This window comes from Cyprinus carpio, unplaced genomic scaffold (genome assembly GCF_018340385.1).
Source record: "Cyprinus carpio isolate SPL01 unplaced genomic scaffold, ASM1834038v1 S000006726, whole genome shotgun sequence".
Lineage (NCBI taxonomy): Eukaryota > Metazoa > Chordata > Actinopteri > Cypriniformes > Cyprinidae > Cyprinus > Cyprinus carpio.
In genome coordinates, this window is record NW_024879330.1 from 466,367 (window position 1) to 480,109 (window position 13,743).

General features: G+C 31.8%; 1 protein-coding gene across 1 annotated transcript in view; it reads right to left on the reverse strand.

Annotated features, from left to right (window-relative positions):
* Positions 1-13,743, reverse strand: part of LOC109067379 (CDC5 cell division cycle 5-like (S. pombe)) — a 22,215-nt gene that overhangs the window by 2,866 nt on the left and 5,606 nt on the right. Inside the window, 18 exon segments of the mRNA XM_042755585.1 lie at positions 1,559-1,756; positions 2,648-2,890; positions 4,494-4,574; positions 4,699-4,863; positions 5,001-5,163; positions 6,406-6,554; positions 6,635-6,706; positions 6,708-6,824; positions 8,146-8,290; positions 8,380-8,516; positions 8,519-8,600; positions 9,700-9,808; positions 9,898-10,016; positions 10,686-10,720; positions 10,723-10,852; positions 10,939-10,982; positions 10,984-11,013; positions 11,016-11,045. Of these exon segments, the coding sequence (XP_042611519.1) occupies positions 1,559-1,756; positions 2,648-2,890; positions 4,494-4,574; positions 4,699-4,863; positions 5,001-5,163; positions 6,406-6,554; positions 6,635-6,706; positions 6,708-6,824; positions 8,146-8,290; positions 8,380-8,516; positions 8,519-8,600; positions 9,700-9,808; positions 9,898-10,016; positions 10,686-10,720; positions 10,723-10,852; positions 10,939-10,982; positions 10,984-11,013; positions 11,016-11,045 (2,049 nt within the window).

The following is a 13,743-nucleotide window of genomic DNA, read 5'->3' on the forward strand; positions in this document are numbered from 1 at the left end:
ATATATATATATATATATATATATTTTTATATTTTTAAACAAACTATTATACATATATATATATATATATATATATAAACAAACTATAACTATAATTGTATATTACTAACTAAAATAAAGTTTAAACAATTTTAAAATATTACATTTGTAAAATAAAAAACAAATTGTTTACCATTTCTAATTTCTAAAAAAAAAAAAACAAACAAACAAAAGAAAATGACCGTAACAAAGCCTGGCTATAATCAAAATAGTGTAGTAGTAACCACACATATAATAATAATAATAATACTGAAACTGTCTCTCTGCATGTGTGTGTGTGTGTGTGTGTGTGTGTAACTCCGGCTGAGGTCTGTTGATAAATGTGCAGATGCTGCTGAATCTCTGAATGAGAGCCGCTTCCTGCGTCTCTGAACGTGCTGCTGTGTGATTGGACTCCAAGTTTCTGCCACATGTTCCCAGCGGGATGCATGAACACAAACACAGCCTTGTCAAGTGTGGGGTGTCCTAATGAACTGAAGCTCTGCACATGTGTGCGTCCTCCTGAAACTGCAGGATACTGGCTGTCTTACTGGTGACCAAGCATGTTTAGAGCCGTCCTCATTAAAACAGAATTAACGGATTTATCATGGTTTATCTTGGCTGGTTAATTATGAAGTTAACACACTGAATTACTTTTAAGAGCAGTAAGACGAAAGAATTAACATCTGTTATACTAAAAGCAAAAAAGAATGAAGTACACACCAAAAAAATTAAAAATTAACAAGAATTGCCAAGAAAAAATAACACTATGATGTAAAAAATAAAGATGGAAAAATCTCTCTGACTTTTAAAAGCACCAAGAACGGATCAGAATCAACAGACTCTTACACTAGAAGAAATAAAATAATTTGGTGACTTCAATAAAAAACATAAACATGACTGAATATATGAAAAAAAGAATAATAAAATAAAGTTCCCACCAAAACCAAACAAACAAAAATAAATTGTTAAAAATAAATCTAATTTAATAAAATAAAACAAATAAAAAGTTAATAAAATAAAAATATACATTTAAAAAAAATAAAAATAAAAAGATGGGGAAAACATACTGAATGACTTTTAAGAGCACTACGAATAAATAATTAAAAATACATTTAAAATAATGAAAAAAATATAAAATTATTAAAAAAAAATAGAGGATATATATACATATATACACAAACACAGATACTTTGAAGAGCACTAAGAATAAATATTTAATAAATTACAAAGTCTAAGAGCACTAAGACTGCTAAGAATAAACATCTAAATATATATATAAAATACATATATAAAAATAAAAAAAAAATCACACATTATATATACATAAATATACATACATATATATACATACATACATACACACATATACACACACAGAGTGACATATATGTATAGAGTGACTTTAAAAGCAAAAAGACTCGAGTGATTTTACCAAAACCCTCAACATTACTGAACATATGCTTCTATTAGCCAAACAGTGCCATCTACTGGACACAAAGGAAGTGTGCAGAACACATCGTGAAGTTAATGATCTTACCTCCAGTTTCTTCTCCATAGACTCGATTCTGTCCTTCTTGCTGGCCAGATTTGCTCGGGTGTAGCGGCTCTGTCCGGGCAGGTACAGGACCTGACTGTAACACTCCTCCCACACCTGGTTATACGCCTCTATAGACAGATCTCCATGACCCATCCCATGCTTCACCACCTCCATCTCCTGAGCCAGCAGCTCTCCGGCCTGCCAGACATGCACACACACACACACGCAGACACACACACACGCAGACACACACACACAGAGTAATCATGATCTTTATGACTGAAAAGTGAACAGAACTCTCTGTAAGCTCTGAATAAAAGCAAACCGCTTCACATAAAGACTTTATGGGTGAATATAACAGAAATATCCAAGTCATAATCTGAGATAAAACTGTATAAAGAAAATTAAGTCTAACACTCTTTTGCAATGTGACACTATTTTTTTTTTTACTTTGCTTTAGTATAATACACAGCTAGCTCCAAATAATTTTAATGCTTTTAAAACCTTAAATTGTTTTTTTTTTTTTTATATATAAAATATAGCAATATATTTAGATTTTATTTAAATGTTGTTACATAACTGTACTATTTATTATTGATTAGTTGCATAAGAAACATTTCATTCCAATTCATTTAATGCTCTTCAAAGTCATACACTATGATTTTTTTAAATATTAAATGTTAGAATATATTTATATTTTATTAACATTTATATTTTATTTTTTATTATTTATTGATTAGTTGTTGCAGCCCTGCTTTTTATTACAAATTACCATCATATTTCATAATCAATTCGAAATAGAATATAATTTTCCCAATAAAGAAAATAAAATTAGGATTTTTAAAATCTAATTTATAAAAAAATAATAATAATCAGAGGATTTGTTTAGATCCTCAAAATCGTTATTCGCAGCCCTCCTGAAAAGTAATGACAGCGACTCTAAAGACACAATGCATCTTAAACATTTTCTTAAATAGGCTTCAGTACACAAAAAAGGAGACGGGGACATTTCTAACAGAATCTGTAACTGCAGAATAACAAAAGCCTCTCCAGCCGTCTGTCTGTTCCCACGTATAATTCTATACAAACCTTTTTGAGCTCTTCCTCGGAGACCTTTTCGTAGGGGTTTTTCTCCAGGAAAGCGATGTGCTCTGTGTTGTTGGAGCTGGACCCCATTCCTTTCCCCTTCTTGGCCAGCGCGTCGCTGAAGGGCTGATGCAGACAGTCGAAGTGGATCATGGTGATCATTTCTTTCTTAATGATTTCTTCGGCCTGCTGCAGGTCCGTCAGCGGCGGCTCCACATTATGAGGCCGGAGGATCGTCTCGTTGACCTGAACTCACACATACAGCAGCAATATTTCAGAACGCTCTCAAGACTTTATCTCATTGTATTGTACATTACTTTAAACTGTTAAAAAGTACTCATTCTTTATTTGTATAACTACATGAGGCAGAAAGCCATAAGAGCACCTTGTATATGTATATAATGGCTAGTCTTAAACAACTCAACAATTAGTTGAGTTCTGCCCCACATTACTTTACTCTACAACACATGACATTATTAGAGATAAATGTGGTGCAAATCTTTGAGACGTTAGGTTCCTGAAAAGTTTGCATTTTACAAATGTGACCCTGGACCACAAAACCAGTCATAAGGGTCAATTTCCAAAAATTGAGATTTATACATCATATGAAAGCTGAATAAATAATCTTTCCATTAATGTATGGTTTATTAGGATCAGACAATATTTGTCTGAGATACATCTATTTGAAAATCTGGAATCTGAGGGTGCAAAAAAATCTAAATATTGAGAAAATCACCTTTAAATTTGTTCAAATTAAGTTCTTAGCAATGCATATTACTAATCAAAATACAAAATATAATATTACTTAATATCCTGATAATTTTTGGTATAAAAGAAAAATCAATAATTTTGACCAATACAATGTTTTTTGGCTATTGCTACAAACACACCCCTGTGCTCCAGGGTCACAAATGTCAATATGTGGCAGTGTTGTTATTGTTAACAAACACCAACTATTTATTAAAAAAAAAAAAAAAACACATTAGAAATATTGCCTTGGCAACTAAATTAAAGTTACTAAAACTAAATGAAAAAGTTACTAAAACAAATAAAAATGAATATAAACAAAAAAATAGAAATATGTATACATGTATTAAAATGATAAACTAAACTAAAATTAAAACTGAAAAGAAACAAAATCTCAAAATGTTAATAAATACTCTTTTAGAATATTAAAACTACATACTGCAAATTTTACTGGTAACAAAAACTGAAAACTAAACTAAAATGTAAATTCTACATGAAAAAATGTTGACTAGGCAACTAAATAATTTTTTTTTTTTTTACTTAACTTTAATAGTTACTAAAACTAAAAAACTAAAAAAAAAATAGAATATTTGTTAAAAAATACAAATAAAAAAAACAAAATTACTAAAACTTAAACTATTATTAAAATGAAAACAAAAATAAAAATAAATTACAAAATTAATTTTATTAATTTTAATTATAATTATAATTATTATAATATTAATTATAAATGTCACAGTATGTGGCAGTGTTGTTAACAAAAACTATTTCAAAATATTTGTTAATTGCAATAAAACAAAAACTAAATTATTATTTCTACATGAAAACACTTCACTTTTTTTCCAATAAAACTTTTTTCCATTTAGTTGCCAACGCAGTTCAGTTTTTTTTAAGTTACTAAAACTGAAATAAAAACTAATAAACACTAAATAGAAATAAAACAATAATAAAAATCAAAAACACAACAAAATTACTAAAACTTCAATTTTAGTTAAAAACAAAACAAAAACATTGATAAATACTGTAACAGTATATTAATAGTACCAAAACAACACAGTTTGGGGGCACAGTGATTGTGATGGATAAATAAGCATGTCTTCACCTCTGAAGGTCTTGGTAAATCTCTCTGAACTGCCGTGTGTCTCTGACGCAGCTCCTTCTCTCTCTCGGCGTCTCTGGCGGCCTGTGGATATCACACAAGATAAATAACACCAAAAACAAACACCCTCTGGATCCCGAACAACATCCGAGTTCTTACAGATCTCAAAAAGCTGCATTAGACAGGCCGAGGTGTTCGGTTAACTGACCTGTTTGCGCAGCTCTATCTCGGCCGCATCCTCCACGAAACTCTCGTCCACCTCGGCTTCCTCCAGCTCTTTCTCAGCGTTTTCAGGAAGAACAATCTCAAAGTCATTTTTGGGCACCGGAAGAGACATCAAGCCCTGTCGGAGCTGCTCGCGGGACTCCTTTTGCTGGAACAGACAGAAAACATCTAGCCATGACGCAAAAACACACTTGAAGAAATGCATCAAAACTGCATTCAGTGCACTCAAGGACAAGAGTTTAAATCTCAGACAAATTCAGGCTCATTGTTATGAGTGTCACGCACCAAGTGTTTGGCAAATGACGGGTCGCTGTAGTCCATGCCGCCCTCCTCTGTGTTGATGTTGAGCTTGTCCCGCAGCGGGGTCCTGAGCGGGGTCACCCCCACTGAGGGTTTAGGAGTCATCCCACTGTGAGGGGTCATGCCGTCGGCTCCGTGGCTGGGCGTTCTGGGAAACCATAGGCATAAAGTCATTATTCACACAGCTCATTAACCTGAAATTTAGCATATACTTCAATATTATGAGCTATTAGGTGTAGTTATGCATAATATCTGGCACAAAATACACTAACGCTCAAAAGTTTGGGTTCAGGATTGATGTTTTTAAATAAGTTTCTTCTGCTCACCAAAGCCACATTTATTTGATAGAAAATACAGTAAAAACAGTAATATTTTAGAATATTAATACAATTTAAAATAACATATTTTTTATGTGAATATGTAGTAAAATGTCATTTATTTCTGTGATTAAACTGAATTTTCAGCATTACTGCAGTCTTCAGTGTCACATGATTCTTCAGAAATCATTCTAATATGCTGATTTGCATAACATTTCTTCTTATTATTAACAATGTCTATTATTATCATCATCATCATCATCAGAAAATTGCTTAATATTTTGTTGAAACCAATGCTTTCTTTTAGGATCCTTTGAAAAAGTTCAAAAGACCAGCATTTATTTGAAATTTACAGTTTTACTGAAGTGAATTCTGAATTCTATACCAACATAATTATAACTAGAATAAATTTAATTAAATATTACTGTGCTTAAAACTGGCTTTTATTAATATTCATAAATATTTTTAATAATTTTATTTCTGACTAAACATTTCTTTGAATTTGCTTTTAAATTTTATATTTTCAGTTTTCATTTTAATTTTAGGTAAAGTTTTTTTTATTTTTATTATTAAAATTTATTTTTATTATTTCAGTTTTAGTAATCTTCAAATTATTGTGGTAAGTTGCCAAGGCAACATTAATAATTTTCTACAAATTTACAAAAAAAAAAAAAAAATTCTCATGTAGTATTTAAGTATTATTTTAATTAACAAAATAAACGAGTCATAACTAGCCTAAATTTAATTAACTGTATTACTGGGTGGAAAATTGGTTTATACATTCATATCAATAAATACATAACATTAATTTCAAATGAACATTGTTGCCTTGTGTTGCTGTTGGTGATATTTTATTAAAGCAGTAAGCTACTAAAGGTAGTGCATTACAGTGATCTTTACCACACTTTGAGAAAACCTTGACGAAATCTCTTGTAAACCACAGCCGCTGTTTTAATATGGCATTATGGCACTATACTATTTTCTGTTATTTTACAGAACTCAATAAGTGTGAGCATTCTACAGTAAGCTACATTTTTCATGTGAAAGTGCATATTTTCATGCTTGATGGGCACCTGAAGGGTGTGGACAGCACCGTGTTGGGCGTCTGGACCACCTGTCTCTGTGGTGTGACACCAGAGAAGTCGCTCTCGTGGAGCGGGGTGTTCAGCCCTCCCTTAAGAGGCGTGTCCACGTTGGTAAGTGCCATCAGGTTCTGGGCTTCCTGTGAGGGTGAAAGAACCGAGCGGTGAGCCTCAGGATATGAAACAGGCAGTCTGGGAAATCTGTGAAACTGGACCAAACCTGCAGGATCTTGTCCTGTGCTGCTGGAGTTTTGGGTGTGCGCAGGGCCATGGAGTTATTGGTCACGTTGTATTACGGACAGAAGAGCGCTAGAGGCCGAGTTGGTGATCCCAGACTCCTCGGCGGTCTGCCGGGCGATTTCGCTGGCCTGACCCAGTTTGACAACCTCCTCCAGCTCAGCGTCAGAGATCTGGAAAGAATAATCAGTAAAATGACGTTTATTCAACATAAAAACTAACCGTAACTTCAATATTAAACTATTATAATAATTATTATAAAACACACTGCGTTCTGCATGGTTTGCGAGCAGTGTTTTTTTTTTTAAATATATTTACACACTATTGATCTATATTTTGAATTTGCTTTTAATATATTTATATTTCTATTTAGATTGAGTCTTTTAATAATTTAGTTTTATTTAAGGTATTACTAATTTTATGTGCTTTTGTCATTTTTATTCATTTTTAATATATAATTCTATTTCTATTTAATTCATTTGGTTATCATGTATTTTTAATTTTTTTTTTTTTTAGTATTTAATTAATTTTTTTAATTAGCTTTTAATTTTATCTTTTAAGTTTCTTAATTTCAGTTAAAATTTTAATGATTTTATGCGCTTGTCATTTTTCTATTTTTCTATTTAGATTTAATCTATTTGGTAAACTTGTTGCAATCAGTGTTGTTTTAGTACTATTATAGTATTTATCTATATTTTGAATTATCTTTTAATAATTTAGTTTTATTTAAGGTTTTACTAATTTTATGCGCTTGTCATTTTTATTAGTTTTTTTTAATTCATATTCTAGTATAGTATTTATTCATATTTTGAATGAGCTTTTAATTTTATATTTCCAGTTTTCATTGTAAATCCTAAAGTTTTAGTAATTTTGTGTGCTTATGTCACTTCTATTAGTATTTGTTTTTACATTTCTATTTAGATTTAATTTATTTGTTAACTTGTTGCAATCAGTTAGTGTCATGTAGTATTTTAGTACTATTTATTTACTACATAGTACTTATCTATATTAAAGTTTTACTAATTTTATGTGCTTTTGTCATTTTTATATATAATAAATTAAATATATATATATATATATATATATAAATTCTATTTCTATTGAATTTATTCGGTTAACATCTTGTGATCAGTTTTATTCTACTATTATAGTATTTATTAATATTTTGAATGAACTTTGAATTTTTTATTTTCAGTTTACATTTTATTTAGATTTTAAACTTTATTAATTGTATATGCTTTTGTCATTTTTATTAGCTTTTTAATTTCTATTTAGATTTAATTTATTTTTAGTTTTAATAATTTTAGAACTTCTCTCCGTTTAGGTTTCTAAAGTTTTTCATCTGTCAGATTCTCTGATTTTTAATGGTTTCAGTGTGCAATAACAACACTGGTTGCGATGCAGTCAGTAGGATGTTTTGCGGATGCGAAGGTGTTTTGGTTTAAGGCCAGGTCCACACATAAGGGTTAAGGTAGTACAGTTTGCGACTCTGACCTGTGGTGCCGGAAGCACCAGTTTGCTTCTCTTCTTGGTGAACTCTGACACTCCGCTGGTCTGCAGGATGGCCGAGGGCAGATCGGACTCCTTCTTCTTCTTGATCTTCTGTCTGTCCTTCTTTCGTTCATGATCCTCCTTCTCACTATATACAGAAAAGCACAGGGGTGATCAAAAACACACTCACCCAGGACACTGAACTAACAGGAGGACGTTTCACATGACCTCACTCACTTCCTGAGTTCCCCGTCCAGATGCTGCTGGCGCAGTCGTTTGAAGTTCGGTTCCAAAGGATCATACAGCTCCATGGACGTATCATAGAAGCCCTGCGCGGGTTTCTTCTCAAACGGGATCTCAGCATTATAGTCCACACACCTCTCTTCTTCTTGCGCTTCTTCTGGATGTCGATGCCTGCCGCTCGCAGCTCCCTGCGCTTCTGAAGCGCTGCCAGACGACTGCAGAAAACAGTGATCATGATTAATAACTCCATGTGATCAGCACTGTGAGAACTCATACAAAGCTCATTATGACACCAACCACACTTTTTTAGATCATAAAATCAGCACCAATAACTAGATAGCAAGCGGCTAAATATACATTAGCTTATATATTAAAATATAAATTTATGCTAAAAAATATTTATGTCCTCAAAAAGTCCAGCAGGGTTATTATAATTAACCTAAATTGTTACTTGAAATAAATAGGGACAAAAAAAGGACAGCTTTATATTTTCTGTTTTCATTTCAGCTTTATAATTGTACGTGCTTTTTATATTTTTATTATTTTTGGTTTTTATATGCATTTCTATTTAGAATTTATTTGGTTAACACGTTGAGATCAGAATCATTTTAGCACTTTTAGTATTTATATACTATTATAGTACTTATTCATATTTTGAATTAGCGTTGAATTTGAAAATTTTATTTTTGATTTTAATTTTAGTTACACTAATGTTTGTGATTATATTTCTTAGTTTTTTATATTTCTATTTAGATTTAATTCATTTTTATTCCAGTTTTCATAATTTTGTTATTTCAGCTTTATACAATTAGATACAATTGCAACATTTCTCATTTTTGTTTATGTTTCTCGTCTAATATTTATATTTTCACTTAACAAAAGTGCTTAATAGTTTTAGTTTAATATAAAAACAACGGTTATGATGATGATGCAGTTACTACTAAATATGAACATATGCTAAAAAAAAATGTGTACTCAGAAGGTCCAGCAGGATTGAATTATGCAGGTTTATTATAGTTATCCAAAACCATTCAATTTAATATTTTTCATTACTTGAAATAAACAAATATTAACTACATAAATTGCATCATTTCTAATTTTCATTTAGTTTAACTGTACTAAAAGAATATCAAATATTCTATTCTACTACTTTAAAATAAAAAAGGAAACGTAAAAACAAAAATATTTCAATGATACTGTTTCTCAGCCCCCTGTGAACAATTTCAAAAGTATCCGGTCTTACACAGATTTATTCAGAGACTCACAGCAATTGCTAAAAGACCCCAAATCTGTTCTTCTGACTCGAGATCTTACCGTGCTTCCTCCAGCTGTTTCTCTCTGGCTTTCCGCTTCGCCTTCTTGCCCTGTGTGTTGGCCAATCGGGCTCTGGCTTCTGACAGCATCTCCAGCTCATCTGCACACACCAGTTTATGAACGTCACGCATTGTCCTTTCCATCACAGTGTTAAAACGGTTCATTTCATTGCTTTTCAGTCACAGTGTTATTAATGTTTGTTTAATGGGTCGGGTCTGGCTGGTTTGGTCTCAGGGTTCGGGTCGATCTCTCCCGGTTTAAGCTTGCGAGGGTCATCGCCCACATCGTCTTCGTTCTCTCTCTGGGCGGCTTTATCTCTGTGATCAGAACAAATAAATTCTTCGTACGACCAAAAACACTATCTTTCTGGGTTGCTAAATATGACCAAAACATTTAGAATTAGACTGGACTGTGAAAAGTTAACATTGATTTATATTTTTTTTTCACTGCATTGTTCATAAAGCTATGGAAGCCCATTTCCACCAAGGAATAAAAATAAATACAAAGTTCATTGCAACTTTTTATTTTCACAATTCTGACTTTTCTCTCAAATCTGAGTTTATATCTCACAATTCTGACTTTGTAACTCACAATTAAGTTCATATGTCATGATTTTTAACTTTATAAATCACAATAGAAAGTTTGTCTCAATTCTTAATTGTGAGATATAAAGTCCCCAAAAAATGTAATGTCTGACTTTTTTTTTTTTTTAATTGTGAGATGTAAACTCAAATTATAAAGTCCAATTCTTGGGGGAAAAAACCTCATATTTCCTCACAACTGTTTGTTTATTTCTCAATTCTAACATTATCATTCGTAATAGTGAGTTTGTCACAATTCTGAAGGAAAAAAAAGTAATTGATTGATGAATTAGATATGTGTGTTTAGTCTTTTTTTATGTTTTATTCAGTTTGGAAACGGGCTTCCACACAAAACAGGTGAAGGTTATTGCATGTTGTTTGTATTTTGCATCAAACTGTACTTACAGCAGATACTCGTAATGCTCCAGACACTGAGCGGGAGCCGTGTCCGTCCGATGATGGGGGCGATCGTCCTCCACTGAGTGGGCATCAGTTTTGGCAAGTGAAGAAGTTTCTCCTCTTCCTCACGTGACCATTCTGTTTTCTTGATGCTGGGGTCCAGCCACTCGTACCTGTGAGAAACACATCATGAGATACAAACATTAGACCTCTGATGCTCACTAGGTTTTGAGACATAACTCGAGTGATATAAACTCACCATCTGGCTTTGCACTGTTTGGCTGATTTGCGGTGCAGCAGGGAACGCGATTCGAGACCACTGATTTTTGCCATGATTTCATTACAGCCGCTTTTGAGAATCTCATCCTGTTGATGAATCACATCAAAGACATGAAATAATTAATTAAAGAGATCTCCAATAACAGATCAGGGATGCAACAACAAGACACTCAAGCTTGACTAATCTAACCAAGCGGCAAATTCTAACACAAACCTCCAAAAAAGGGTGAAATCGTTTTAGTTTTTTGAGCACTTTACACCAAAATAGAAACAGCCTAATAGAGTTCTCTCAAAAGTGAGCGTACTTGTTCATCAAGAAGATAAGTGTCAGAGAGAAAACCAAGGATTATGACACTTGTGAGCAGAATATATATTTTCAATATATTTCAAGCAAGTTGTGAATGAATAAATAGATGATAAATTTACATTTAGCACACTTTTATCCACATAAGAACAACACAAGAAATCAAAACCAACAAAAGAGCAACAATATATAAGTGCTGTGACGATATATACACATTGTTGCTCTTTTGTAGAATATAATATAATATAATATATCAAAAGAAAAATAAGTAGATAGTATTAGCAAAATAATAGATTTGTGTCAGAGGCTCTCTTTTTTCTTTTTTAAAAGACGGCAGTAATCTTAAGGGTTAGGTTAGTTTTTTCTCTCTCTCATAGAATGAGAATAATGTGCTGGAGTTAGAGTGTGCAATTAAAAAAAATATCTAAATATAAAAATAATAAAATAAATGAACATATAAATGAAATAAATGGCCTGCAAAAAAAAAAAGAAAAGAAAAACACACCTAGAATTGACAGATATTTGAGTATTATATTGATTAATTATCTGATTTGTGTGCTCAATTTTGACGGAGTATTGAGCTACTGTAATTAATAATCATGCTTAAAACAATATAAAGTGTGCGGTTATAGGCACTTTTGGGAAAACAAAAATGGCAACCGCGTTCCGTGTTGTTGGATATTTTAAAACATTCAAAAAATAACGCAGTTCCGCGTCACAGACATGAATAAAGAAGCAAATATAAACACATCAGTGCATATATATTTGTACAGTTTGCGTTTAAATAATCATCACATTAAGTAGCTTTTAATGAAGGAAAACGCGGGAGTTTATTGGAGTTATTGCTGCGGAAAACATCGAAGTGTTGTCTAAACTACCTCAGTGTTTGCGCCACAACGCCTCCTTTAAATCAGAATCCGCGGCATGTTTGGCGAATTTGAAGTCTGCACACGCGCTCGCGCAGTAACTTCTTCTTCCTGTAATCCCAAACACGTGAAATTGATATGAAATTAGTAAATAACTCGGCGTTTTGAAGGCCGCCGCGCGTTTAAAACTGGCGGATGAGGGAAACAGAATGGCTGGCGGTCGCACGGAACTGTGGAAACAAGCTCTTCCTCTGTTGATTCGTACGGTTTTTTTTTTTATGTCCCCCCCCGTCGGGTCACTTGAAGCTCAGTATCGCCCCATCACACGACAGATAGGCGAATGACAGGCTGAGCGCTCCGAACAAATATTTGTTTCTTCTTTTTTTTTTGTTTTTTTTTCTACTTATTTTCTACTTATTATTATTGCAACATACATTGGTAAACTTTTCGTTGTTCTTTTTTCTATTTGTAATCCATTTGGCCCTGGAACAGTGCTGTAAATGTAATAAAAATATGTAAATGTAATAAAAATAAATAAATAATAGTGCTGTCAAATGATTAATCGTGATTAATCGCATCCAACTAAAAGTTTTTTGTTTACATCTAATATGTAGTGTACTGTGTACATTTAAGTTATGTATATATAATCATACACTCCAGTAAATTTTTGAAAATATTACCTTGTAGATACTTTATATATTATTTCTTATATTTTATATTATATATAAATCAATTTACTATATAAACATAACATATTTTCCTTAAATGTATACATGCCATGTGTTTGTAATCAAGATATCTAATAAATTAACACGCATGCACGCATATATTATTTAACAAAAACCTTTTATTTTGGATGTGATAATCGTGGATTCATCATTTTGACAGCACTCATAAGAAATAAAATATTCAGGGTAATCTACCATAATACCATAAATGCTCCCCTGTATGTATGCCATAATAGATTGCTGTGTTTTTAAACTACATTTATTTAATAATTATATTCATTTAAATGTCAAAATTTGTATAGATTTTGTAACAAATAAAGATAATCATCAAAAAATGGACCTTACAATCTGTTATGTTCTTTGGATAATTTCCATTTTCGTAAATTACATGAATAATAAGTTACCCATCTACCACCAGAAAAGATTTACAGTCAGTTAAAAGGCTTGGCTTATAATTTCTAGTATTCTTTATTAATTTAGCATTTTTTTAATTATTTATTTATTTGTTTGCTTGGGTTTGGTGATAACCGAAAAAATTATTTACAAAAAGAAGGCTGATATTCTTCATTTTTGTGAGCTATTTTGATGTTATGTTGCATCTTCATATGTGATTGGTGATACAAATCTTGTATTTTTATCTATTTATTATGTTTTGATCATCATAGATTTATAAGGTCAGATGGTTTTGGAAAAACATCTGTTTGCCTGTTTATGAACTTTAAAACTGATATTAAAATATATTTGGAAAAAGTATCTAAAAGTTATACCTTGAGAGCATATAATTATGCAATTGCGTCCTTGTGTACAAATGTTTGTTTTTTTTCTGGACATGCATTGATTGTACAATATGCTTGTTCTCCGTTAAAAACATTATTTTATTTACATAA